Source organism: Neodiprion lecontei, chromosome 3 (assembly GCF_021901455.1).
Source record: "Neodiprion lecontei isolate iyNeoLeco1 chromosome 3, iyNeoLeco1.1, whole genome shotgun sequence".
Taxonomy (NCBI): domain Eukaryota; kingdom Metazoa; phylum Arthropoda; class Insecta; order Hymenoptera; family Diprionidae; genus Neodiprion; species Neodiprion lecontei.
The window spans coordinates 35359819-35385192 of record NC_060262.1 but is presented as its reverse complement, the minus strand read 5'-3'; the positions used below and the strand labels follow the sequence as shown (position 1 = coordinate 35385192).

The 25374-nt window shown below is 35.8% G+C and overlaps 5 protein-coding genes across 19 annotated transcripts in view; 4 read left to right on the top strand and 1 right to left on the bottom strand.

Annotated features, from left to right (window-relative positions):
• LOC107224737 (activin receptor type-1) overlaps positions 1 to 1579 on the top strand; it is a 4753-nt gene extending 3174 nt beyond the window's left edge. For both annotated transcript variants that reach the window (XM_015664916.2, XM_046735680.1), the window contains exon 7: positions 82 to 1579. In XM_015664916.2, the coding sequence (XP_015520402.1) occupies positions 82 to 219 (138 nt within the window). In that variant the 3' untranslated portion in view covers positions 220 to 1579. The remainder of the gene's footprint in view (positions 1 to 81) is intronic.
• On the bottom strand, positions 317 to 24136 carry LOC107224729. Of its 7 annotated transcripts, XR_006903570.1 has the most exons (5): positions 20040 to 20289; positions 19586 to 19795; positions 6350 to 6433; positions 2420 to 2530; positions 317 to 2261 (listed from the first exon to the last, which is right to left on the bottom strand). XR_006903570.1 is itself a non-coding variant. In XM_015664903.2 (4 exons), exons 2-4 carry the CDS (start codon positions 2456 to 2458, stop codon positions 731 to 733), a joined length of 387 nt encoding a protein of 128 aa, XP_015520389.2. In that variant the 5' UTR covers positions 2459 to 2530; positions 3109 to 3246; the 3' UTR covers positions 317 to 730. The 7 variants fall into 7 exon arrangements, 2 of the variants coding, with proteins under 2 accessions (XP_015520389.2, XP_046591657.1); XR_006903572.1 differs by lacking the exons at positions 19586 to 19795; positions 20040 to 20289 and adding an exon at positions 23741 to 24136; XR_006903571.1 differs by lacking the exons at positions 19586 to 19795; positions 20040 to 20289 and adding an exon at positions 12875 to 12936.
• Positions 3454 to 9702, top strand: LOC107224711. Of its 2 annotated transcripts, none has more exons than XM_046735681.1 (12): positions 3454 to 3559; positions 3762 to 3866; positions 4286 to 4472; positions 4627 to 4787; positions 4937 to 5118; positions 5831 to 5981; positions 6299 to 6367; positions 6467 to 6650; positions 6721 to 7013; positions 7262 to 7533; positions 7614 to 7721; positions 8393 to 9697. In XM_046735681.1, exons 2-12 carry the CDS (start codon positions 3768 to 3770, stop codon positions 8400 to 8402), a joined length of 1716 nt encoding a protein of 571 aa, XP_046591637.1. In that variant the 5' UTR covers positions 3454 to 3559; positions 3762 to 3767; the 3' UTR covers positions 8403 to 9697. The 2 variants fall into 2 exon arrangements, with proteins under 2 accessions (XP_046591637.1, XP_046591638.1); XM_046735682.1 differs by lacking the exon at positions 3454 to 3559 and having other exon boundaries at positions 3630 to 3866; positions 8393 to 8403; positions 8506 to 9702.
• Positions 12896 to 18465, top strand: LOC107224710. Of its 4 annotated transcripts, none has more exons than XM_046735683.1 (10): positions 12896 to 13033; positions 14384 to 14456; positions 14613 to 14958; positions 15111 to 15261; positions 15451 to 15501; positions 15996 to 16176; positions 16256 to 16572; positions 16894 to 17162; positions 17247 to 17357; positions 17552 to 18465. In XM_046735683.1, exons 2-10 carry the CDS (start codon positions 14435 to 14437, stop codon positions 17577 to 17579), a joined length of 1476 nt encoding a protein of 491 aa, XP_046591639.1. In that variant the 5' UTR covers positions 12896 to 13033; positions 14384 to 14434; the 3' UTR covers positions 17580 to 18465. The 4 variants fall into 4 exon arrangements, 3 of the variants coding, with proteins under 3 accessions (XP_046591639.1, XP_015520366.1, XP_046591640.1); XR_006903568.1 differs by having other exon boundaries at positions 13000 to 13115; positions 17247 to 17475; XM_015664880.2 differs by having other exon boundaries at positions 13000 to 13115.
• LOC107224709 (HIRA-interacting protein 3) lies at positions 20847 to 25374 on the top strand. Of its 4 annotated transcripts, none has more exons than XM_046735689.1 (6): positions 20867 to 21003; positions 21154 to 21305; positions 21516 to 21843; positions 22114 to 22836; positions 24580 to 24829; positions 25146 to 25374. In XM_046735689.1, exons 3-6 carry the CDS (start codon positions 21532 to 21534, stop codon positions 25268 to 25270), a joined length of 1410 nt encoding a protein of 469 aa, XP_046591645.1. In that variant the 5' UTR covers positions 20867 to 21003; positions 21154 to 21305; positions 21516 to 21531; the 3' UTR covers positions 25271 to 25374. The 4 variants fall into 4 exon arrangements, with proteins under 4 accessions (XP_046591643.1, XP_046591645.1, XP_046591647.1 ...); XM_046735691.1 differs by having other exon boundaries at positions 21154 to 21310; XM_046735690.1 differs by having other exon boundaries at positions 21154 to 21330.

Below are 25374 nucleotides of genomic sequence, written 5' to 3'. Positions count from 1 at the left end.
GTAAGTTTGTTTATATAATGTATTTTTATTGACTGCAATAGAAAAACAAAATCAATTTACTACATTCATGTTGTTTCTTAGACTCTCGCTGGAATGGGAAAATTGATTCGCGAGTGTTGGCATGGGAAACCTGCTGCACGTCTCCCGGTACTCAGAGTGAAGAAAACGCTTGTGAAGCTGGCATCAAATGACCCTCATGTTCATTTGCCCCTAGACTGACTGGTAACTTCACCTACCAGTTCTCACACACGTATTTATTATTACTATAATTTCATCAAATCATCATTTTATTCATGTCAAATTTTTTCAACCAGTATGAAACTTTGTGTCATTACCTCTGAGAGTATAGAAAATATCGTCTGTCCACATATTAAGGCGATGCTTGCAAGTCTTCTAGTACTATCTCATGAATTTTATTTCACATTACATCATTGAACCGCAGTTAAAACTATCAGTACAGCTACTCAGAAATAGCATCAATTAGAATCTTAAGTTTGTGATGTAATAATGTATAAATCATGTCTATAAATCAGTTACAAGCTGCTGCAACGTTATGGAAGAATTTTTTAACTGTACGTAGTTGCGAAAGACAAGCTTAAGGTTTCCAACCAGAGCTATACCTTGGTTCCAGCTAAGAAAACAGTATGAATGAAACTAGTTGTGAGATAGATGTCTGCTGAGAATGACCTGTTTCTTCAAATGTCACTGGGTCTGCTGTGCGTAATCAATTTCAGGGTGGCCACTCATCTGGAAAACCTGGAAAAATGGGATATATTAGAGGATTTTGTTTTTTCAAATATTATTGATGATTTAAATTGGAAGATTGTCAATTTTCTTGTCTGCTATATGCGCTCGAGTTTTTGGTTTATCTTTTGAATTCCTGCACTTGATCAATTATTATGATTTATCTGTATAGATCAGAATGATGATACGCATACAACATGTATGCTGCAGACCAAAACTTTGACGTTCTATTAATGAAGTAAATATTTACTTCAAACATTTTCGAAAATACAGGAAAAGTGTTTCCAAATGCGATAAACCCAAGCAAGAAGTCAGAGGAAAAGCGTAATTTCGGTCAGGGAAACAGAATTTCCAAATTCAAATTGTGTGACCACCCTGAGTTTTCACAGCTACTTGGAAGTCAATAATAAACTTGCACGATGAAGAACGAATTTTTCGAACATCATTCAGTTGCTGTTCAATATAGTTATTCTGTAAAATTGCCATAGCTTGTACCTGAATTTGAATTCGTCAATACAAACGCATTTTGTAGGTACTCTTTGTATGTACAAATTGATTTCACGTAGGTAATCAATGAAAGGCAGTCCGAACGTTTTTCGGACAGTCTTTAACTGTATTTTATATGTTACCTTGTGGTTGTTTTTATATTTTTATTGCTACAACACGTGTACATAATGCCCTATTGTTGTGCGCATCACTTACATAGTTTATATTATTGGAAACGTCGATGATCTATTGAGAGTCGTTGTAAATAGTATCTTTGTATTAATATTAACTTTTATTATGTTTATCATAAAAAAATGTACGAAAATAAGTAATATACAAGTATATAATGTGTAATCGAATAATTAGCGAATTTCCCATTTTCATCAACAACACATGTCAAAATATGAGGCATTCATTTAATTGCGCTAATTCCGTAATTTTTTGACGTGGTAAAGCGTTATTTTCCACAAACAATTACTTCTAATTCAGATACCGGAAAACACTTATATGGCATGATATGTTATTCTCATATTCTTGTAATACCTAATTGTTCTAAATGATTCAAGTTTATAGCGTTAACTGTCAAACTCAATTGACATGGAGTCAGTTTCTTTTATTTGAGCGGGAAGTGCTAATACCACATTTAGAAAATCTGAACTTTGGGTACGCACAGACATTTCGAGGAAATGATTAAGCATTGCCAAATTACCTTTGGTACCGTACAATATTTGTATAATCAGATACCTCCACATGAGTGGCTCTGTTTCTGAATGCCCTCTTAACAAGAGTGGTAAGAGTTCGGTTATATGAGCCCAGTCATGTCTCATTAGGCATTTTCTCATTTCAGTGGCTATTAAGGCATGAGAAAATCCTGACGAAGCCACTTTCTTTGTCTTACGATTGCGCCTGTTGTGCATTTTACTACTACAACAATGAAACTTAGTTCTGTCATCTATGCTGTTTAAAATCTTTCTGTGCTTCTTCGCAGCTTGACTCTCCTGCCTGGATCTAAGTAAGTCCAATGCCTTGTTCTGTAAAAATGCAACAAATTATATTCAATATTTTTAGTCATTCAAATATTTCGAGATTAGCCTGGATGCAAAGAGAAATAACGCGTAGTTCAAATGACGGTAGGCATTACCAGATATGTACGACTGTATAACCATCACAATAGGCAACATATACTAACCACACTCTGAACTTTGGCAGATAACATTTGTTTTTGCATCGTACAGTAATTGCGTTACTTGGTCAGAATTACGTCTGATTTGGTTGTCCTTTATTCTGGTTCCTTCAGTTCCTAAAAATATTACAGTATTGCAAAAAATATATGAGCAATTATTTTTATTATTTTGGAGCCAAAGGTTAATGTAATGCTGAAGTAATTCGTAACATGCAATCTCAAGCTTCAGAGTACTTGCGTTCAACTTAGACAAACAATATTCGTTCATAAAAAAAAGTGTACAGATAATCATTATTTCCTCGATGTGGACATAGCGTGACCAGGAAAAATAACGTCCTAAATATATTTAGATAATACACACGTCCATGCCCTCGTCGATTTAGATGTGACGTATATATCGAAGTCCACGTATCTCAATCGCGAAAAAGTGCTTAACAGCCACATTCTACATGCAAAATGTGAACGAAAACACTCAAATTCATTTTCATTGCACGCAGAAATATGTTGGAGTGTTTTCGTTCAGACGTATATACAATGGGGCTGTACTGATTTACGTATACACCTGTATACATCTATCAAGATGGAGCCGCACGCCGAGATAATTGTTTCTTTTGTGCCTGTCGATCGGGCCCGAACTACGATGGATTACACGATTAGATTCGGAGAAATTCAATCGGATGATTATAAATACTGACCAATTAGATGGTTATTTGTATTCTTTCATCCTACGATCCTGCCAAGCTATGATCATCATAGACAAGCGCCCAGTGATGGTCCTAGCCTTGTTTTCACCACATATGTCGTAAAAACTGTATTTTCTGTTTCAAATAATTCTTCCTCTTCTTCTTCTTTTTCTTGCGGCTATTCCTCTCTAACGAGGATGCGCCAAAAGTAATTCTAGCTTCGGCTTTATTTACACTTAGGCTAGATTTTTACGGGTAGTCATGTTCTGCCATGGAATTTTTGACCAATAGGTTTGCCAATGAAGCAAGGAAAGCGCCACCAGGTGCGTTTTAATACCGGGTCGCCTAGAGTCACGTATTTTGTTCGCATTGCCGACTGCAGTATTTTTCTGCCCCTCAAAATCCAGACCAAAGTGGCGTGCGAAACTTTCAAGTACGCTTGCCACACACTCGCGTGCAACAGGTACGATTATAGAGCGAAGACTAGGTTCTTTCGATTTATCATTCAAGTCGTGCGTGAAGTGTAAAACAATAAAAATCCCCCAACGTAATTGATAATCTTCACTCGTATATTATTATTACCTCCCACCATTGACAAATAGATACACCAACTTCTTAGTTGATGCCAGGAAAATATAACGTTCAGCCAGTGTTTGAATTTGCAGTGAATAATGAGGGAGAGAAATTTGACTGTTTCCATCTGGATTTGTTGGATAATTCTCCGTGTGTGTGCTGATGTAGGGTATAGCAAGGAAACTGGACATAATAATGTATTATTTACATTTAAATTTTTAAATTCTATTCTCTAAATTTATGTAAAATAATTGTATGACAAAATAACAATTTTTAGACGCAGTATAATTCTGTTACAATTTTTTTTGTCCGACTGCAATCTTTTACGATATACAGGCTTAAAAAAAAAAAACGTTTCCGAAACGAGTAAATTGAAAAATCTGAAAAAATTCATAGAGAGTACTTTTAAGTAGTACTGCAATATAACCAATTATGAATCAGGTCCGAGAGGATAAAAAAAAAGTGAAGAATGCCTCATATATATTATAATCAAACTAATTTGATACTGCATCAGGTGGTCAGAGTTGTGAAATATTTTTCCTTAATTCGTTTTTGCCAAAAGCTGTAACTGTCAAATTTATAACTATCTCTACCCAGACGTGATTACTCGTTTTAGACTTGGCGAGAGTGGAACTTCAGTCCGCCACAGCGTACGTGTGTAAAGTTTAAATTCGACAGTCAGTCCAGTTCGGCAAATTTGAACCAAAATAATCAGTGTGACTATGAACCCAAGTCGTCTGAGCCACCCAGTTGGCTTCAACACCAACAGTCTACACAATACACAGATTTTGCTGGTTTTAGCGGTATGACATTTTTTTTAATAGATATACATATTGTTGGAATGTAATTGCCAATCGCACTTGTGCATATACTAATTATATCTTGATTAATGATTCAGTATTGAAATATTTCATTTCACATAGTGATTAAATTCATTGTTTTTATATTTGTCTTAAGGAATTGATTGGAATGTAACAAGTCCACGAGAAAATTTCAATCTTACTCTACTAGCGAAACCACATGTGAAGAATAAGAAGGAATGTCCTTGTGACCCTACAAAAGATATTAATCTGCTCCAAAATACGCCTAAAGCAGAGGATTCATCATTGTCTATAAAAGTGGGTAATTTAGGATGTGTAGCTGTATATGTAACAGTCGATATTAATTTAAACGCTCATTGTAGACAACAAGTCATTAATACAAGATCTTAGGTTCTTCAGTTTGTATTTTGATTTTGTTTTTCTTTCAACTTATCTTTTTATTTCAGAAAGGTGTGCCTGCTAATGGTACATTTATCGACATATTTACTGGCTGTTATTATTTTGTCATGACAAATAGAGAAGAAAAAAGTTGGTTGTGGGGTCCATATTTTTACAATACCACATATCCTCTCTATGATACAACCTTGAAATGCCATTTTGAAAATATTTCGCAATCGGCTGCTTTAACGTGAGTTTTAATTGATTTACACAATGTGCAGTGTTGGTTGCATTGTTGACTGTCATCTGTTCTGGATAAATTCACGTAAATTTTGAAAAATAATATACCGACCTTAAGAAACTATGGGCATCAATTTTGCAAAGCCTAACATAATTACCTGCAAGTGATGTCGACTTTCTAATATGCGATGAAGCCTACACCTGTTTAGTGTACCAATTGTGTCTATCCAAGTTGCGTTTGGTAATTACCTTTGGTATTTATTGACACAAATTTCAAACAACAATTTTCTTATATGAAAAAAAATTACTCCTGGCACACTTCCCGTTTTGTAGTAGAAGTGTAGAAGTATACTTCACATTTTCGATTTTTGTTTCTGATTGCACTGAAGAACCTACAATTTTACAAAAGCTGCTATATTAGTTCTTTTTCCAATTTATTGAAACTTTTGAATTTGCGCGTCTTCACTATGTGCAAAAAGAGTCCACTTCATCAATACTAGGAATAAAATTTTTATTTCTTTTGGATTGAGGACTTAAACAATACATCATTATAACGACAATGAAGAATGTTGCTTGGCTAAATATTCCATAACAAACCCGCATAGTTCCTTGATAAAATATTATTAGATTACTATTTAATAGTTTTGATTTTCATATTTATCAACGTCAATGATGATACAAAATATTAGATACAAGAAGGAACCGTGTAATGTTATTTTCAGGAGTCGAGCGTTACCTTTTCATATGACCATACGAACAACCTGTTTGCAATTGAATCTTGAGTTGTGGGAAATTGATAAAGAAAAGTTCGCAACTGAAAGTGATTTGAATGCCATCACATCACCGGCAACACAGATCTGCCATGTGCGCATGGTAACGTACGACTACTCTGATATTCATTGTATAGATCCTTAAATTGATTCTGAAACATTGAAGGGCACTGCTGTAGTCTGCTGCCACTTGTTTGAAATGGGAAACAGGTGCCATAGGTGGCCTTCAATGTATCAAAATCAATCTGAGAGTCCGTACATGTGTAGAATGTTACATTACGCACAGGGACAATTGATTAGGTCATAATTGTATACGATGTCTATTCTTTGTTGTAAATGAAATAAGGAATGGACGTGTGTATCCGACACTTTTTACGACATGATATAATGTATGGCTAACTTAACTCTTCGTATTCACAGAATGAAAAAAAAGAATTGAATAAACCAATATGCAAGAAAAGTGACACAAACCTTAGTCTTTCATGGCCAGTAAGTGTTATATTCCTCAAAAAATATTCTTATCTGAACCAGTTTCCCCCATCATTTTCCGCGATTCTAAAATCAAAATCAAACAATTGATGCACACAGTTGGACCATGAGAATCTAACGAATGGTGCCTGGAGCATTAAGGTCGAATGGGAAGGACTGAAACAAGGTGATGTCCGTTACTTTGCACAATTCTCACAAACCGTGATACAAAAACAATGTAGGGATCTATGGCTTAAGGTGGGACAATGGAGGAATTATGCCCTGATTGGGAGGTTCTATCTAAGTGAGATATTCGTGTTATTATGCTGACCAGGAATTGATACAATTAATGAATCTGATTGTCTTAATTGCAGCTGATTTTGAGAAGCCTGGAAAGCCTAAAGATGAATGGAATCTTGATGAGCTTTCATTAATTTCAGTTGGCGTTCTCCTGGCAGTAATATTGCTCTTTTGGATGATCAAATTTTTCAGAATCCAACATGCAAGAAGCCATACGGGGAATGATGTACCCTTCAACACAATAAGTCCGTTACTGTACAAAGAAAAGCCCAACAGAATTTTAATAATTTACACAAAGGGTCCGGATTCGTTCATGGAAGAAATGAGATCTTTCAGAGATAATTTAAAAGAAAGATGCGGTTGTTCGGTAAGTTTCATCCCTACTTTGTTCTAAAATTCTTCTATTTCAAAATAATACAGTTCTCTGTGTGGTGTTGAAAACATTTGAATAAAAACAATTTTATTTGTATTCCCTCGCATTGTAAAGGATTTTGTTGTAAGTAAATAATGAGTCAGGTTTCCAAATAAGTATTTCGATATTAAAGCCAGATTACAGCATGTTCAATGCTACGCATTGCGACATAATATACCTCAATGCTTTTACCATGGTTCTAGGTTTATGACTTGCAATCAGATGACGACAATGATCTGAATGTTGAATTTGGTTCTAATGAGTGGATTGACCGCTTACTAAAACATGGCTGTAGGGTCATTTGGGTTGATACTCCACAGTTCCGTTCGCTCGTGGAAAATGATAAGTCGTATGTAGAGCCAGACGAGGACTATATAGATGACTTTCGTGATACTTCAATACCATTTGCTCTTGCTACATCCAAAACTTTATATCAGGACCCAATCACACAATATCGAGACCACTTTATTGTCCGGTTAGTGTCTGTCACAAATCATATTTTCAATAATAACATGTCGATCAGTATGAATAATATCGGTTGAAAATATGCACCAGATGGAATGGTTTCGAAGTGACTGATGGACCTGATGACCCACTTGCCGTGATCTCGCCGCATACGCGTTTTCTGTTACCTGAGCATTTTGATGAATTGTGTTCACATCTGTGAGTTGATGCTAATTGTGATTTTATTCCGTAATATGGTAACACACGACATTTACGAACACGTTTTTTTGCTTATCACATGGTGGTCATTGGTCAGGGGAAACCGGAAAGTTGAGGAAAAGTCAGGGAATTTTTCAATTAGTCAAGGATTGTGGAGGTGTGGAAAGAGAAAGAATAACGGTTTTCTCATGAGAAAGCAAAATTCTCAGGACAATTGTTACAGATCCGAAATGTATTTTTGATGACCAATGGATGAAGCCTTATTATTAGATTCGCAAATTGGCACTATTTTTAAATTATAGTTTGGTCTTAGAAACGTAAAATAACATCCAATATTCAAATTTTCATTAATGAATATCTGTGGAAACAAAATTGTTGCCTCTTGAATATTATTTCTAATATCTTTTCAACCGATCTGATCTCTAAGGTACATTGTAAAAAACCATGCAAGCTACAGAGTTAGGAAAAAATGATATTGAGATACTTTTCACATAATAATTATTACAATGCTAGCAACGTAATCTTGTGGTAGATTCTAATCAGCTTGCACTGGACTCTCATGACTCCAATCAATTGTTAAAAGATTAAAATTGAATAACGAAGATGAATCAGACAACATATAATTCCAAAAAGAAAAATTAAACTGACTGATTTTTTTTTTTCCAACGTAGGAAGCCGTGAAGTAAGTATATGAAGAAGAATAATTGGCCTGGACACAGAATTGCAATACGTGTATGTAATTTAACATCCAGAAATATACACATATAACGTGTAACGTTTTCAGTGTCATGTGAGACACCAAAGAACTCTAAATCTGACGGGGCATATCTGGTCTAACAGCATATGCGGTTAGCCACGAATCGCGACATCATTCAACCTCTAATTTACGTATGTTGAAAATGTTCCAGGAATTTATGGTTATCAAAGATCAAGGGTCGATCATTGTACATAATACGGTATCTAATCTACATTCATACTATGGGTCAGTGATGTCATGTGAACATTTACTTTTTATTCATCACAAAGAATAATCTTCCACAATTACTGAATACTGCAGTTTTCTGAACTCCATGTCTAATTAAGTAATTAGGGCTTTTACCAACATTAAAGGTTTTCCAACTTGTACTTACCTGAAATCATTTTAGTTTTGAAGCATTTCAATTTTTATTCTATTGTTCTTTGGAACAGAATTACACCTCGTAATAATAAATGTTCTTGTGTAATTTTTTTGCATCAAATATTCATAATAACTATTATACGTACATGAAATTTGTACGGTATAAATGTCAAACTGCCAAATGTTTATACTTTACTGAATCTAATCCAAGTCCCACGATCACGTCATCTGGACCATGAAGACTAGAGCCCGGTAAATATGTGTTTGAAATTAAAAAATATGTACATAGACTATAGGCTTAAAAAACTAAAATATGGTACACAGAAACTGCATTTTCTGGCTCCAAACATCATACTTTATGTACAAAACCAAATAAGGAATGAAAATGATTTAAATGAAAAATATGTATTTGCGTATTAATCCAGGCCCTAGTGATGATCTAATTTATTTTGTTCAGGAAATATTTATTGAAAAGGATTGTTCACCATAAGTTTATAGTCGTTGACCCAATAATTCTTAGGACTAACTTACTGAGTAATTGACACTTCAGACATTGATTGTTGAAAACAGAATGTGTAATTCCATGAAGTTATTTTAATAATTCTGTGTAATAAATTAAATAAACTGATTATTCAGATATTTATAGTAAACATTCTGGCAATTATTTTGGCTGGTTGAATTCGCGATAATATGAAAAAGTTATTTAGTAAACTTGGCAGAGCCCTAGAAAAGTGTTTTGTAGTAGCCGGTTTTGTCTAGAGCAATTCCGTGGAGTTAAAGCGTCAAAGGTTTCAGATTGCAGTAGTGAATACGCTTGCTGTATATGAAATAGCTCCGTGGATCAAAATTTCCTCCTAAAATTTTGAACTGACATAACGATCTTGAATTAAGTTTCTACAATATGACGTATATAATTGGCATGTAGAAATAAAATCCACCTTTCAGAATAAGCTGTCACTGTATCTGAAATATCAGTACTTGTCGCATAGAAAGATAACAGACAAAGGCAGTACAAACTGCAAAGTTGGCGAGCAAAGCGTAAACTCCTCAAATTCCTGCTGAAAAAACGCCTAGATATTTTTTCCTCCCAATTTTTCTTTGGAAACTTCCAATTCCTCCTAAATTTAGGAAGAATTCTCCTAATCTGGCAACACTGTTAGTTCCGCCGATCGGCAAACAATCGAGCGCATGGGGTAAAACAGCGCTCTGTTGGACCACGGAGCAATATATACCACGGCTGACAGAGCCAAGCTTCTCTCCATCTCCGTCACGCGGCACCGACTCACTTGCTACCCTCCCAAAACAAATTAACACCTTATTATAAATAAATACGGCCATGTCCGTGTGACAGAATCAGATCTGCTTATAACCTGGTAGGGTGACGCACCTCGTATCGTACTGCGGTCTTTCTGCCTGTCAAAATCGTTTGAATTTACTCTAAACGTTACGTTTCGATGTCATCGATATAAGCAAAACTCAGGAGTACACTTGTAGTATATAAGTTTACTGTAGACACATACGGGTTACGGTAGCGTTCGCTATCGTTTATGCCATTGAGTCCAGGCAGACTAATTGGAGATGAGCAATTAGGGGGTCACCCTACATAATTTTAAAACAACAGATCATCAGTAGTTAATTCACGTCTTAGATTCATATTATTCGCCCAGTAGAGTCAACATATAATTTTCGAGAATAGCGAAAAATTGTTACGGTGTATCTAACCGAGAGTCAATATAAGCGTCACTTTACCTCCAGGTTTTCAAGCTAACATATACCGTTTGTCAGGAGGCCGTTGTAAAAAATAATAGGAACCATCCGATAAAGTGGCATTACCCTACACTGCACTATCCTCTCCCAGATACACTTAAAATTGTGGCTAACTCTTAAAAACCCAACATCATAGCTCCTACAATTACATGTATATCTATACATATAATCTGCTCACTTCCCGAATAAATGATTATTTTTCTATCACATATAATTGTATGACTTGTCTTACCGCCTCATTGCCTAACGTTCTTCCAGCTAGTTTAAAATATTTGGGCAACCCATGGTTTATTCCCAGCGTCCTGAGAAAGACTGTGTTACTCTCCGTATTTCGTATTTCTGCTTCGTTCTTTCATTACTATTGCTGTGCACGTGGCCGGAGTGTCGCAATGGGAACAGTCAGGAGGAACAGTAGAGGAAAGACAAACGAATACTGTTCATGATGCTGATGAGATACTGTTTTCCTTTTCACGATAGATCGGAACCGTTGATTCATACGTCAATCACTAAACTTGTGCGAAATAACTTATTCATATTTCGATTTTCAAGAAGAAAAAGTTTATTATATTGTATTCTACCATACAAATTCGCCAGCTTCGTAGTTTCTGAATCCGTATTTCGTGCTATTAAAATGACTATGGATTAAATGATTTTTTTCTTTTTTTTTTTTTTTTTGTAAATTATACTCGAGGTGAATTAATATAATGTTGGAAATTCGAGAAACTTGACTTTTTTTCGATGGCATGGAATAAACGAAACCGAAATTGTATCGCAATGAAGTTGGTTTAAGACCCGTAACGCAACCGCACGTCCGGGAGCATTGCTGCGTCCGCCGGAAGTTGATCCGCTTCGAGCAAAAATATCTGCACTTGTAGATAAGCATAATGTAAGCTTGGCGATAGGAATAGCTGTTGACCACATTTAGCGTCGATTTGTGTGTTTCCATTTTTTTTATGGTGTGATAAATACATGAAGAAATGTACGTAGTTCAGTTGTAGACTAAACTGTTTCAGGGATAAAAATCACCCAAAAATTACAGTAAAACTATTGTCTATAGATGACTTTATACAGGGTGAGAAAACAGAGCGAGAATAATGTCGCTGAGGTGACATTACATTTGTCTTGTAGGTACCTATATTTCAAGAATTGCCCTTGTAGGTCTGTTTCACGTAGAGATTGAAGCTCACGCTACATGCATGAGCTAATGAACGAAACATGATTTATACAATAATTAGGTAATCTGCAGGTGATACACTAATGATGGTTTTCGGTTTAAAGACCGTGTATTCCGAAGTAATATGGTTTTAAACAAAGAAACAGTAGTAACTGTAGTTGTCTCAAATTTTAAGAGGGCCTTGTAAGCCATAATATTGCAGATAATTATAATTTTTTATCAGTCGAATTGCTTAAAAACAAGTACTTCGCAGCTAATTGAAGCTACTATAGTACTACGCTAATATTGTGACTTCGGTGACTGAAGTAGACCGAAATTAATCGCGTTATTAGCAAATTAAATACACGCCTCACTATTACTTTGAAACGGATTCGTGAGTTCTTTTTTTAACCATGACCGCATTGATGTTGCATCGTGTTTTACAATTAGTTGGAAATTTTCAAACGACGCACCTAAAGCAGGGTCCCTGTGATCCGCCGTAGTTAACTGCGGATGAACCGTTGAACACCCTTCAGCTTTATTTATTGTGGGAGAAAGTAGTGTCAGCCAATATCCGGAGGCCGCTTTCGGCACAACAGAACTGATTAATTATATCTAACTCCTGATTGTGTGCTCTCAAAAGTTTAAGTCGTAATTCACAGTGAAACGAACTATTTATCGCCGATAACCGTAAATTTATGTTCTGTACTCATTAGGGTAGTCTTTATTGTACTGACGAATTTTTTCCGTGCCGCCTTCTAAATCAAATCAAGAACAATTTAAACCGGATACCGCGGCTTGACTTGGAAATCTTTGTATTAAAAGTATTCAAGCAACTTATAGAACCAATATCTAAATATTATCCAAAGCCCCCTTCTCCTAAAATATCATCGTGCCGTTCGAGTGGGGAGTGCAGACATACCTACTTATACATACGAAATCGTAAACTATATGAGACTGTTAGTGCTATGAAAATGGACAACGTAAACAGTTGAATTGGTGGAATTTAAATGTTATTTTGCAAACATGTTAAAAAAAAGGCAATAGTGTCAAACTTGTGATATCTTTGGATACTCCATCAAGTGCAGTTTATGATAAACAAAAATTATATCTCACCTCTGCTTTGACATGCAGCATCTCAGCTTAATTCGTCAATGATAAAAATCACATATAGTTCAACACAGTTTACACTTAACTCATCTAAACAGTTACTATATAGTCTGCGAAGCATCAAACTGTGATTGAAATGTGGCATTTCACCGCAAGTGTGTCCACGTTAGTTGTCCTTTGCATTTACTGCATCGTATACACTAGTGCACTCTCTTTTAGTAAAGAATATACATGCACTAAACACATCGTACGTAACTATGTTTTAATGTTCACTTACATGATTTTCATAATGTGTAAACTAATGCGCGCAGGAGAATAAAATGAGCACCACAACTCTTACCGTTCGTATAATATCACTCGCTAGTTTTCTGGGCATAGTCAAGATTAGGCCTACGCGATAAATATTTCGACATATTTGGTGCGCATCATTACCGCGCTCAATGTGATAATTAGTGGCAGAAAAAAAGCACAACTTTGCGATCATTAGGGGCATGCACTGGTTTTGGCATTGCAAGGGAACAAAGGAGAATGATTTCGGCTGCTATCGAACCGCACTACACCGCGCGGAATTTTGTCTAAACTAACAACTTTAGTTACGTTCGTGATGATTATTCATAAACGATGCAGATGAAGCTATTCAAATTTTTTATGCGACTTTCCAAATATAATCTCTGTAGTTCCGGTACTTCATTTTTCGAATTACTACTTTTCAACCAATTATTTTCAATTAAAAATTCATTACTTCGTTGCGTCTTTCAAATAAGCGTCCGCGCATAAGAATTTGAATTTTACATTTTATCGTGATCGAACGGCGTAGACGAAAATTCTCCAATAATTCATGTATATCTCTCCAATCTTGGGGAGGCTGTTGAAAAAAAATTTTAACTTTCTTTGAATTTTCATAAAACTAGCAAAACTCTACAGAGTTCCAACGATTCCGTCGCGCATTCTGTCCAGATTGACTTGGCGAAGTTGGGCCATTTACAACTGACTTTACAAGTATTCTTGCGCACGCAACACTCTTGACAGTTCGCTGATCTTGTATCTAGAATGAAAGATGTTACTGCTCACCCAATGCCGCGTACTAATTTGACCGTTTTTCCGGTCACGAACATTCGTGCCGTAGACATTTTTGTCGATTTTGAAAATTCTCGGTGACTCCTAGTGTAAGCTAAGGTTAAAACGAATTTTAACTAATTAAATCTTGAATGAGCGCCCGCAATCCTGCTTGATCGACTTATTTCGGATATATTGAGTTTCAATCGCTCATGCTACTTGCTACATCTTTTTTTTTCTGTGTCTTATCATAGAAATTTATCTTTCCGGGCAATGAATCAGCCGTAAAATAGTTCAAAAAACATTATTTGAAGAGGAATTTTGATAGATGAACGATACCAGGGTGGTAAAAAAGGAATTTCTCTCGATGGTTGCATACGATGGAATTTTAACTCAAAAACTTAAATATATAGACATCTGCGTGATTAGTCGTATAAACATTTTAAATACTTCCCACAGAAGGCCATTCCGTTGGAAAAAACTGATCCGCCAGTTGTTGTCACGCAACGTATGAACTCAACTGTTCCAGACCGTAAGATTCTTAGGAATAATTTTATGAAAAGAAGTTGGTTGGACTGTGTTAAATTTCTCAAGCGATATTTCTTTTTATTTCTTTTTATAATTAGTTCCTACTCAACACTCTCTATAAATGTAATAATCATGGAATCTTTGGGGTGTTCAATTTTAGAACTTGAAGTGACGTTTGAAAGTATACAAGAAGATCTCAACGTCTCGATATTTGCCTACCCGTATATTGATAATGAAGCGGATTGTCCGGCAGATAAACCAAATTCAAGTTTTTCTAACACTGTCAAATACCACTGCGTGAACCAGACGATTTACTTTCAGAATGAAAGCCAGCATCAGAATCTATCGTATTCAAACTTATTTACTGGCTGTTATTACATTCAACTGTCAAACAAAGAATGTAAAACTTGGGTAAAAGGCCCTACCTTTTACAAGACGATGACTCCTTACATTGATACAAAAATCAAGCACAGTAATGGCGTATTCTTACCCGAGGATTCCACAACGTAAGGCGTAAAGTATTTAATAATGATAATATGGAATGCACACTAGATTAGTTATATCGCTTATTGATGTATAGACTAATAACACTTTGTATGATAATAAGGATCACCTCACAATCTGTGTACAGTAAAATATTTTTTCCGCATTATTTTAGGAGCAGAACGTATCGTGTCAAGCTATCAATACCGTTTAAATGTTACGAAGTAAACGTTAATCTATGGGAGTGTTCGACTGGAGCCCTACCCAGTGAAATGTGCGCGGAACGTAAAGACCACCCAACCCAATCGTGCACCTTTTCAATTTACGTGCGTAAATATTCAAGAAAGTATACCTATACGAATGATATAGTTCGTGCTACATTACTGTCAACACTTCCATGGTTTCGGTTTTTTTTTCTATTGCTACTGGAAAAATTAATTTCTGCAGATTAAGTCAATCGAATTTTGAACGAAAAATATAATTTAGCAAAGTAAAGCAGTTTTATGATTTTTCAGGATAAACCCCGATGTGACTATCCATTCCCAGCTCCTAAACTCAAGATTCGAGTAAGTTTTACATTTCCTCAGAATATAACGGCTCGTATGTGAAGTACATTAGAAATGAGGGTAATTTGGACATTAATTTGATACCTTTATCCTTAATGGGACACGTCGGTAAGACTAAAAATTCTTTCGACTTTCGTGAAGTATTATCTGTCAGTAAAGTTTCATGGAACAAGTACTTTTCTACCTATTTTTGAATTGAATATTTTCACCAAGTTCTTAGACGTGGGTTCAAATAACGTCAAAAATTAATGTTCTTCAGAAAACTTTACTGCGACATATTTTTGTACAAAAAATTTTGATATTATTCCACAGGCATACTACAGGTATAGCATAGAGAATAAAAGTTGGCATCCGATTTGCAATCTGAGAATTAAATATCAAACTGTACGACTCAACCATACTTATGAGATTATTATCACACATACCACCGCGTTTACCGTATAACCGACACGTATGTATGTTAATATCTATAATAACTGAATACATGTTTCTAGGACTGTAATTCTACATCTGGCAGCGAAAGATGGACAGCAGATATTGAATGGACTGGTCTGAAACGAGGAAGTGCTTCGTATTACTCCATGTACGCACGGAGTAATAGCAATTGCTCATACGAAATAATCAGTTACACAAATTGCTGGAAACCTGCATACAAATCTGGTGTGATTTCTCACGGTGGGAAATGCAAACGACAAAACGATTACCGTTAGATCTGGAGTAATCGATATAAAACTGCATGATTCATAATTTGCAGGTATTCAGGACGCGAATAGCACTCCTCCTGAGGATGTCCTGGCTTCCTCGAGTACGATTCTTCCGATTATTGGTTACGTAGCACTGGGTGTCATTATAATATTGATACTATTTTACTGGATATGGAAATGTGGAGTCATTACATGTGCAAAGAAATCGACGACACATATATTACCTCAGATATCAGGAGTAATGATAAACCTAGACTACGTAAAAAAATCAAGACAAATTCTATTAATGTACGCGAAGGGTTCACCTGATTTCATGGCTAAAATGAATACTTTTCGAGATGAGATACAGCGGAAGTGTCAGTGTCACGTAAGTTCTCATCGCGCAATAACCCAACGCGGGGTACACACTAACATTATACCAGGAATTTTCAGTGAAGGCTCCCGACGTGAAACGATGTCTCGCCGGCAGATGGGTTACCAAAGTGACATCAGATATACTTACGGCGGGTAAGATGTAACTTCGGTTTCCTAACTGCGGACACAATATCGTTAGCATCGGGGCCTTTCACCGAAAACCCCGGTATGTTTATTATTTCCAGTAATAGAAACGTACGTATGTCTTTAAAGTTCCTCGAAACGAAATCACCATCCAAATAACGTGTATATGCTTCAACTGCGTGGATTACAGGTTTATGACTTGCAGTCGGAAGAAGATGCTAATACAATTGCGGATATGGGCCCTATTAGATGGACTGAGCAGATTCTAAGGGAAGGTAGTAAAGTAATTTGGATCGATACCCCGCAACTCCGTTCTCTTTTGAAAAATTCTAAATCTGACGAAGAGGAAGAAGAGTATGCACGTGACTTTCGTAACCCTGCATTCTTATTCGCTCTGGATCATATTATAAGTATATCTGAAAATGTAATCGCCCAATATCAACGCTACTTTGTTGTCCGGTTAGTAACAGCATATAACTTAAGTCGTTAGTATTATTAAAATTAACCGTATATCGCTCGATCCGTAAACGATTGTACTGACAGGTGCAAGGAATTCAAAGTTGACAATGACTGTGATGATGATCCATTACTAGCGGTCTCGCCACAAGCTCGCTATCCCATTCCCGACTGTTTTGAAGACCTGTGCAAGGATATGTAAGATATTTCAATTTGAATTTTCGTTGTCGCCGATGCATAAAGTAATGTAGTGATCAGTGTCTATGTAAACCAGGATATCACGATTCTTCTGCTTCATTATTCATCAGTTTTCAATGTAAACCAACCAGCAAGTCAATTTACATCACTCCCATTCAGGGAAACGATAATAATAATCGGTTTCTCTGTTACAGCTGTGATTCGATGCCTCCAGTGAAATGACTGTACAATTTTGTATCGTAGAGAAATGCTACAACGGGCATAAAACACATATTTAATTCATCTATGAACGATATACATAAGTTTAGAAATAATCTATTTTTCATTAGTTTATTATAACTGGTAGATAATTGTGAAGTACTACTGCGTATAAAATATTGATTGAAGTTATACTATACGTATATTGGTAAATTATAAAGTTAAGGAGCTTCGTGGGGAAAATTAAAATGTAGTCATGAAACTCAAGTTTTTACATAATATTGACTGATATTAATTACGTTAAGCGACGCAAAACCTCAGATGAATAGTCTACATAGATTCCGAGTAATTAATAGTTGACGTTGTACTTCTTATACATGGGCGCTTATGGCGGTACGTAACAGGCATCAGGTATGCGGCGAAATGTCGCTTACTGTCAAAACCACAGACAAAAAATGTAGACACCTCAATGAAAAACTATCTACGTGGTAAACGGTGCTCTTAAGAAGATGGTCGTAAAATATGAAGATCTTTATCTGTATCTTTTGCGAATAACAGTAAAAACTGTGATGTGTTTTGCACGATGTTTTACACATGATCCTCAAGCGAATGCTCATCAAATACTTTTTTGGAATTGTATAATAGCGAAGTTCAATTCACTTCATTTGGAAAAAGAGATTAGATGACAAACGATGCATATTACATTAGTAATTTGTCCAAAACCTTTACTCTGAAATTTAAAAAAAAATATATTAGTGAGAACGACGTTGAGAACCATTGGTCGGGCTCGCTTACCCATCACACCGCTTGTCCCGGAGAACCGATAAGTTTTAAGAATCGCAATTTCGTGTATCGTCGCTATTGTAAACATGAAAAACGTGGTGTAAATAAACCCTTTGATACAATCGAACTAGTTTCTCGCATGTTTATTGGAGCATACTAATTCATGATAGATTTTCGGGTAGGGAGAAAGAGAGAAGAGGTAGTATTAGAAACAGAGAAAGTATGCTACTCAACCGATACTAGCTACTCTTGCGGCAAGTGTGTCATCTAAATTTTATCAACGTTTGGGCACATGCGCCACCCGCCTAGTTGTCAGATCTGTGTCAAGGCACGGACATGTTAGCATATAGGTGTATCAGTGAGTACGTTTGCACGGCGCGGTTATTCCGGATTTACTATGGCCAACGTACTATAACCGGAATCAAAAATGCAAGTAAATAGCGCATTACACCGGGTTAAGTAGTTATACCGCTGTAATGCGCTATTTACGCGCATTTTTAAATCCGGTATTACTATGTCAGCCATAGTAAAACCGGAATAACATCGCCGTTTAAACCACGGTCTTACACACGACCGTGGTTTAAACGTACTCAGTTGAAAAACGTCTTATGGTCTTTGGCACTTTGCTTGAGGGGCAAGGGCATGGTGTGGGGTGCTAAGGGCTGGGGGAAAATTGTAGTGTTCTGCTATGCCGATTCGATTTAATATCCCACAGAAAGGTCGGTAAGTGCAGAGTAATAGAATTACCCACAGCGTCCGAGAGCTAGTGACGAATTTGGCGAAGGTATTTTAGGCGCTTCGAAATTAAAAAAGGGTGACTATATCAATGACTATATCAATGTTATTGAATCTGGAGGCAAGAGTGTGGAGGGGCGTTTTTGGCTATTTTGCTACTGCGCAGCATATGAGATTAATAAAAAAATTAATCCCAAAAAATATTCTTTGGGCACTTTGGAATTTTTTAAATTTTCTAATCTCGCATTTGTAGAATCCAGAAATAAAAATCTCAAACTATTTGGACGGATTTAAAGTATGACCAGACTGCCCCGAATTAGTTTTATTTGTATACGCAAAAAATATACTTCAGGCTCTCTAATTTTTATAGCAGATTCATTCACTAACATTGAAAATACTTGCAAAAAGCTAGACGAATACGACGGTTTTAAGTAATTACCTGACACGAACAAATATTTTAATTGCGAAGAAAAGTCTTATGCGTAGATGTAGGTACGAGAGAGAAAGTTTACCTGCACCTGCCGGCAGCTGTTGAGACCCTCGCTCGCCGAGTTATGATTGGTTGCTGAGAGATCACGTGACTCAAGACAGCATGTATGCATGTATGCATGTATGAATGCATGTATGCATGTATGAATGCATGTATGGACGTGCATACCTCGGGAGGTGCAGAATATTTTGGGGCAGTTTGTTCTTTCAAGCAACAATAATGTGTAACGTAACTATAATAAAGTAATAAAGTTTAGTTAATTTATAAACTTCATCCTTTTTTTCCAAATACACTTTAAATATGCTAATGAAAATCATTCAAAAAATTTATATTTCTAAACAAAGCAATTTGTTTCTGTTCATCTTAAATTACTCAAATGATCTTTTTTTTTTATGTAACTTTAATTCAGCCAACATTAATTCACATGGATGAAGTAAATTTTTTATATTAATTGACATCAGATTCATACAGAATACCTAAACAGACATATTAGCTCCATAGCAAGTAAACCCGTTGTTGAAGAAAAGATTTGCTTGAGGATCAATTTTTTTAAATAAATTCACTTCACTATAAATCACGCGTATATGTTAACACTCAAAATGTAAATAACAAAAACTAGATCGGAAAACCTCAAAAACAGTTTAAAAAAAATTCAAAACAATTTTCCACGTGGTTACATTGCTCACAAAGAATAAACTGCTCTTCTGTAAACAGCCCAAGATATGGATGTATGCACATACATACATACATACATACATACATACATGCATACATACAGTACATGATGCTCGAGTCAAGTGATCTTTCAGCAACCAATCAACAAGCCAACTGCTCGGCGAGCAAGGGCTCCAACAGCTACCGGCAAGTGCCGATAAACTTTCTCTCTCGTACCTATGTCTACGCACAAGACTTTTTTTTCACACTCATTTAAAATATTTATTCGTGTCAGGCAATTATTTAAAACCTTCATACTCATCTGGCTTTGTGCAAATGTTTATAAATACATAACATTTCTTATAAATAGGGCTGTCGGTCTTTAGATACCTTCAATCAACGTACTGAAAGTTAAAAACTTTTAAACTTTCGAACAAAAGCTGCCACTTGATTGATAAGAAGACTTCGTATCATCGCGTTAGCATTCCAGGTTCGCGTAATCGTTTACTGCAGATACAATAGCGCACTGCGCAATGCTCCTCTCGATACTTACAAATCTGTTTTTCATAACGCTCATAGCTGACGCCACGCGTTTACTTGGTTTTCTTGGCATCGAGCCGTTGATACCGAGTCTGGGTACTGAGTTATCTATGGACGCACCGGCCAATGACCATCTCATCGTCGTCCTCTACCGCGTAGTTTTTACCCGCGCAAACATCGTGCGGCAAAAAAAAAAATTAGCCGTGTTTAATCACGATTGTATCTACTGATTTGGCGTGAAATTTGGTAAGATACTACAAACTTTTATTCACCGTAATTTACACGACTTACTATACAATCTGCCGTATGAAGAACTTCGATAATTACTCGCAATCAAGTCAGGCTTCGTTAATGACTGTAAACATCCATTAAGCATTATTATTTACCTTGTAACAGTGTGCGTTTTCATTCAAGACTTCAAGGCCGTTGATTACCTTTCAATACGACTTCAGTCTGGTTTTAACAACATGCATCGTGGATCAAATTACGCGCAGCGGAGTGCAGCACTTGTCATAATTATTCCCGTACTCCATGAAACTGAACCGCGTGTATTGTATCTATGTTCACACACATGTATCTATTATACCTAACTTATCCATCCATATAAACGTACAACTTACACGTAGGGATAAGCATGGCTGCAGTTCTGACATGTGTATTTTCGCTGCCCCCTAATTTTTAGTTCAATTACACACTGCAATTATTTTCCAACTTAATTACTACTCAAATGCTATATCATTTTTGGGTTCATCTTGCAGCATGAATTAACCGAAGATGATGGATTCTGACAAAAGTGATAACGGCGAAAGTCAGGCAACTGGGAAAAGAATGCGTGACGATAATTCTGGGGATGAAAAATGCGACCTTCCAAGTAAACGACCACGTAGTGAGTCAGTTGAACCTTCAGAGCCTGTTGACAGTAAAAAAGATGCAATTGCTCAGGTAACAAATGGTGATACGTCACCTTCAAAAGAACATACAGATACCAACAAGGTATATGACGAACATAAGAATGGTGAAACTGATGAAACCGATGATCACATCAAACCAATCATAGACGATGAAGTTCCCGTAAAGTCGCCAGAGGTAATAACATATAATGGTCATTCTCGGAAAAATGTAATAATATAACATTTAAAATTTCGTTCATTTAGTTTTTATGGAAGAATAAATTGGGGTAGGGTTTAAGTTTTGCAAACGTTTTAACCTAGCATTTACCAATTTTGTCTTCATCATAATTTGTTTTACTGCAATTTAATAACAAATTGAATAGCAAAATTGTATTATTTATCGTGGTTGTATCAATTGGAAGAAAATCTTGTTGAACTATATTTAATATTGTTTGTTTTTGATCAGCCAGTTGAGGCAATTGACAAAAATAACGAAGATATGATGAAAGAAGAAGATATCAAAATCGATAAAAAAACAGAAAATGAACCGGTGAAGGAGAAAAGTATCGATTCAGAAGTAGTAGATGGGCTGGAACTTTCAGTTGAATGTGCAAGTGACAAAGAAGCCTCCAGTTCCGAAAACGATGAAGAAAAAGCTTCTAAACCAAGACCAAAAACAATAATTGTCACAGCAGAACCAAATGATTCCGAGCTAGAAGTTGGCTCATCTGAAGCAGAAAAGTCAGACAGCAATCAGAAAGTTACGGAGAACGACGTGAAAACTAAAAAACGTACAGGAAAGAGAAAATCATTTACGAAAGTTACCAGTTCACGATCGGAAGATAGTCTGGATAGCAATTCAGATGACGAAGATTACAGTCCACAGAATAAAAAAAAGTTGAAGAAGGCTGCGACTCTTAAAAAGGTAACGCCTCGAAAAACGAAGCCTAAGAAAAACCGAAAAAGTGTTGAGAAATCTGTCACAGAGACTGATTCTGATTCTGAAAAATCTAAATCGGAAGATGAAGACATGAATCTAGCAGATAGAGCAAAGAAAAGGTCTGCAAAGAATGTAAACAAGATATCTCAGAAAGATGAAAGTAATTCAGAAAGCTCAAATGAAGCTGATGATATGAATGACAGTGATGATAAGAATAAGAAAAATGGAAAACGGAAGAGTAAAGATCAGGTAAGCAGTTTGTATCTACAATTCGGTCTTTGCATGAAAAAAAATTGCATTAATAATCAGGTCGTATATTTTCTTTCTCATTGAAAAACCTGATTTTTTATGGTACATGCAATTGATTGTGGTTGATTTTTTAATGCATAAATATATCTAAAGATCAGAAAATATCAGCCAAGTTCATATAGCATAGTGGCAGCTGTGTCAGATGGATATTCTTTAAAGAATAACAGTAAAATACGGTATGAATGTTGTGGAAAAAAGAGATTTGCAACTTATACATTTGTTATATATGAAAACTTATACCACAAGAGATGCTGTGAGCGATAACACAAGGACCAAATTGTTAGCAAATGATTATCAAGATGCTGCGAGAACATGACTCCCACAAACAGTGGTAGAGATATAGTAACAAAAAATCGAATTAAAATCATTGAGCTGATAGCGAAACGAAGGAAAACATTACTGAGTGAAAAAGTCGAGACACTAGAAAACTGGCTGGACAAAAGTACTAGGAGAGGTGTGTCAATGCCAGGACACAGCAAAAGGACATAAAAGTAATATAAAAAAAAAAAGTACCCAAAATTACGGTACATGAAATGACAAGACTTATTGAGTTACATAACCTCAAAAGACAAAATACCGATTTAATAATATTTATGAGAATCCATTCTATTTTGTCATGAAACATCCGTTTGATGTGAAACTTTTCGTGATATGATCGTACTCATTATAAGAAGTGCGCTGTGGTAACTACTATCGTTAAATGAATTAATAATTGAATAATTTACCGAACATAACCTCAAAGCCCGCATCACAGTTAGATTAAAAGTCTGTACAATATTTATTCAGCCCTAGCTAACCACCGCGCATTTTCTGACTACCAAATTAAAGACGGTTGCAAACTTACGAGTTGAAGCAGTTGAGGTAATTTGTAACAGCAAAGAAGAGGTAAATAAAGGTATGAGAACAAGTTTTCGGGTTATAACAAAAATTTTAGCACTACCTGAAACAAAAATGTTAGGAATACCATATAAGTGAGTGAGGCGGAAATATAGCTGATGGTAGTAAGATGTAATAAATTAAAAACCAGAGGACTATTAGAGTAACATGTGTTCAAGCAATAGTTGGCGCAAAACATAAGATCTTACAAGTCGTGGTAGTCAAAGCTATAATGTTTATGCACAAGTCAGTCCTAACATCTTCCAGAAGTTGACCAATGCCGAAATAGTGTACCTGAGGTGGGACATTCACTCAGTGTACGAAAAGTTCAATCTAATAAGATGTTACAACTGCTGCAGATACTGCTACATAGTCAAATACTGCCGAAGACTGCATGTATTGTACCAGAGACCACGATATGAAAGACTGCAACAAAAGCAATGCAAAATGCATAATCTGTATTAAAGCTAATGAAATAGCTAAAACAAAGCGCGTAGAAAACTACTTGGGCGACGTCATAATTGTTGTAGCTTTCAATCTGGTGTATTTGCTTCAATATATGTATGATTACAAAGAAAAGACCTGATTATTTTAGGGTTTTCTGCTCAATATATATATATATAAAAATTCGTCATGCAAGACCTAGTTCAGTATTTTTCTGCTTTCAGCTTTATGTTTTATATCTATATGCATGTATGTATCTGTATATCAAGCTACTACATAATACTAATGAATAAGATTCATGATTAACAGGAGGTTGTTATTAAGAATAAGCTGATGCCTATATAAATTTCTAAATTACTATAGGATCCTAACAGCGACAAGAAGATAAAAGGGCTGAAGAAATATATAATAACAGCTGGTATACGTGTTAAATATCAAGATCTGTGGTCGGGTTGCACATCTAACAGGCAACGGATAATACGTATGCAGAAACTATTACAAGACAACGGAATACAAGGAAGGCCAACTTTGGAGAAGTGTAAAAAGTTGAAAATTAAAAATGCGGCGAAAAAGGAAGTTGCTGAACTAGACAAAAGCAATATTATAAGCGAAGGTTTGTAAGGCACAAATTATTCCCTGATTATTAATAGTTAATGCTGAAGACGCATATACTTTAATTTAATAATCTTCCTCTAACTACTGTAATCCAAAAGCAATGAACTATGTTATCATTTGTGAGGATTGTTATGTTTTACTGAAACTTATCTTCTCGTAGTCAAAAAAAGTTCCAATCAGAATCAATATATTCAATTGTAGAATATTCATTATATTCTTTTCCAACTACTAATAATGTATTACATCGACTGACATGCACTTTGCGTGCATTTATCTTATTATATCTCAATCATTTTCGTTTACGTCATTTGTAGGGCGTGTTACTCGATCTAGAAGATCTGAGGGCAATAAAGAGGGCACTCCCACGCCTACTAAACACCGTGAAGTTCGCAAGATTTTAAAGCGCATCCAGCCTGTCTGTGACAGTGATACCGAATAGAATAGAATTTAAAAATTGTTATCTTTTATAAAAAAAAAAGAAACGGAAAAAAAAATATATCTGGCTAAGTTCATTGTCGTTATTTGCATTTACAGTGGATCTTA

Coding starts and splice junctions, on each gene's coding strand:
- LOC107224711 (XM_046735682.1), top strand. CDS start 3,768: ATGAGGGAGAGAAATTTGACTGTTTCCATCTGGATTTGTTGGATAATT. Junction 4,473..4,626: donor AGATTTTGCTGGTTTTAGCG/GTATGACATTTT, acceptor ATTTGTCTTAAG/GAATTGATTGGAATGTAACA. Junction 5,119..5,830: donor TCGCAATCGGCTGCTTTAAC/GTGAGTTTTAAT, acceptor TGTTATTTTCAG/GAGTCGAGCGTTACCTTTTC.
- LOC107224709 (XM_046735687.1), top strand. CDS start 21,532: ATGATGGATTCTGACAAAAGTGATAACGGCGAAAGTCAGGCAACTGGG. Junction 21,844..22,113: donor TTCCCGTAAAGTCGCCAGAG/GTAATAACATAT, acceptor GTTTTTGATCAG/CCAGTTGAGGCAATTGACAA. Junction 22,837..24,579: donor AACGGAAGAGTAAAGATCAG/GTAAGCAGTTTG, acceptor AAATTACTATAG/GATCCTAACAGCGACAAGAA.
- LOC107224710 (XM_015664880.2), top strand. CDS start 13,005: ATGTGGCATTTCACCGCAAGTGTGTCCACGTTAGTTGTCCTTTGCATT. Junction 13,116..14,383: donor ATACATGCACTAAACACATC/GTACGTAACTAT, acceptor TACTTCCCACAG/AAGGCCATTCCGTTGGAAAA. Junction 14,457..14,612: donor GAACTCAACTGTTCCAGACC/GTAAGATTCTTA, acceptor GTTCAATTTTAG/AACTTGAAGTGACGTTTGAA.
- LOC107224729 (XM_046735701.1), bottom strand. CDS start 2,458: ATGCAAAAACAAATGTTATCTGCCAAAGTTCAGAGTGTG. Junction 2,262..2,419: donor CTGCCAAAGTTCAGAGTGTG/GTTAGTATATGT, acceptor GCATTTTTACAG/AACAAGGCATTGGACTTACT.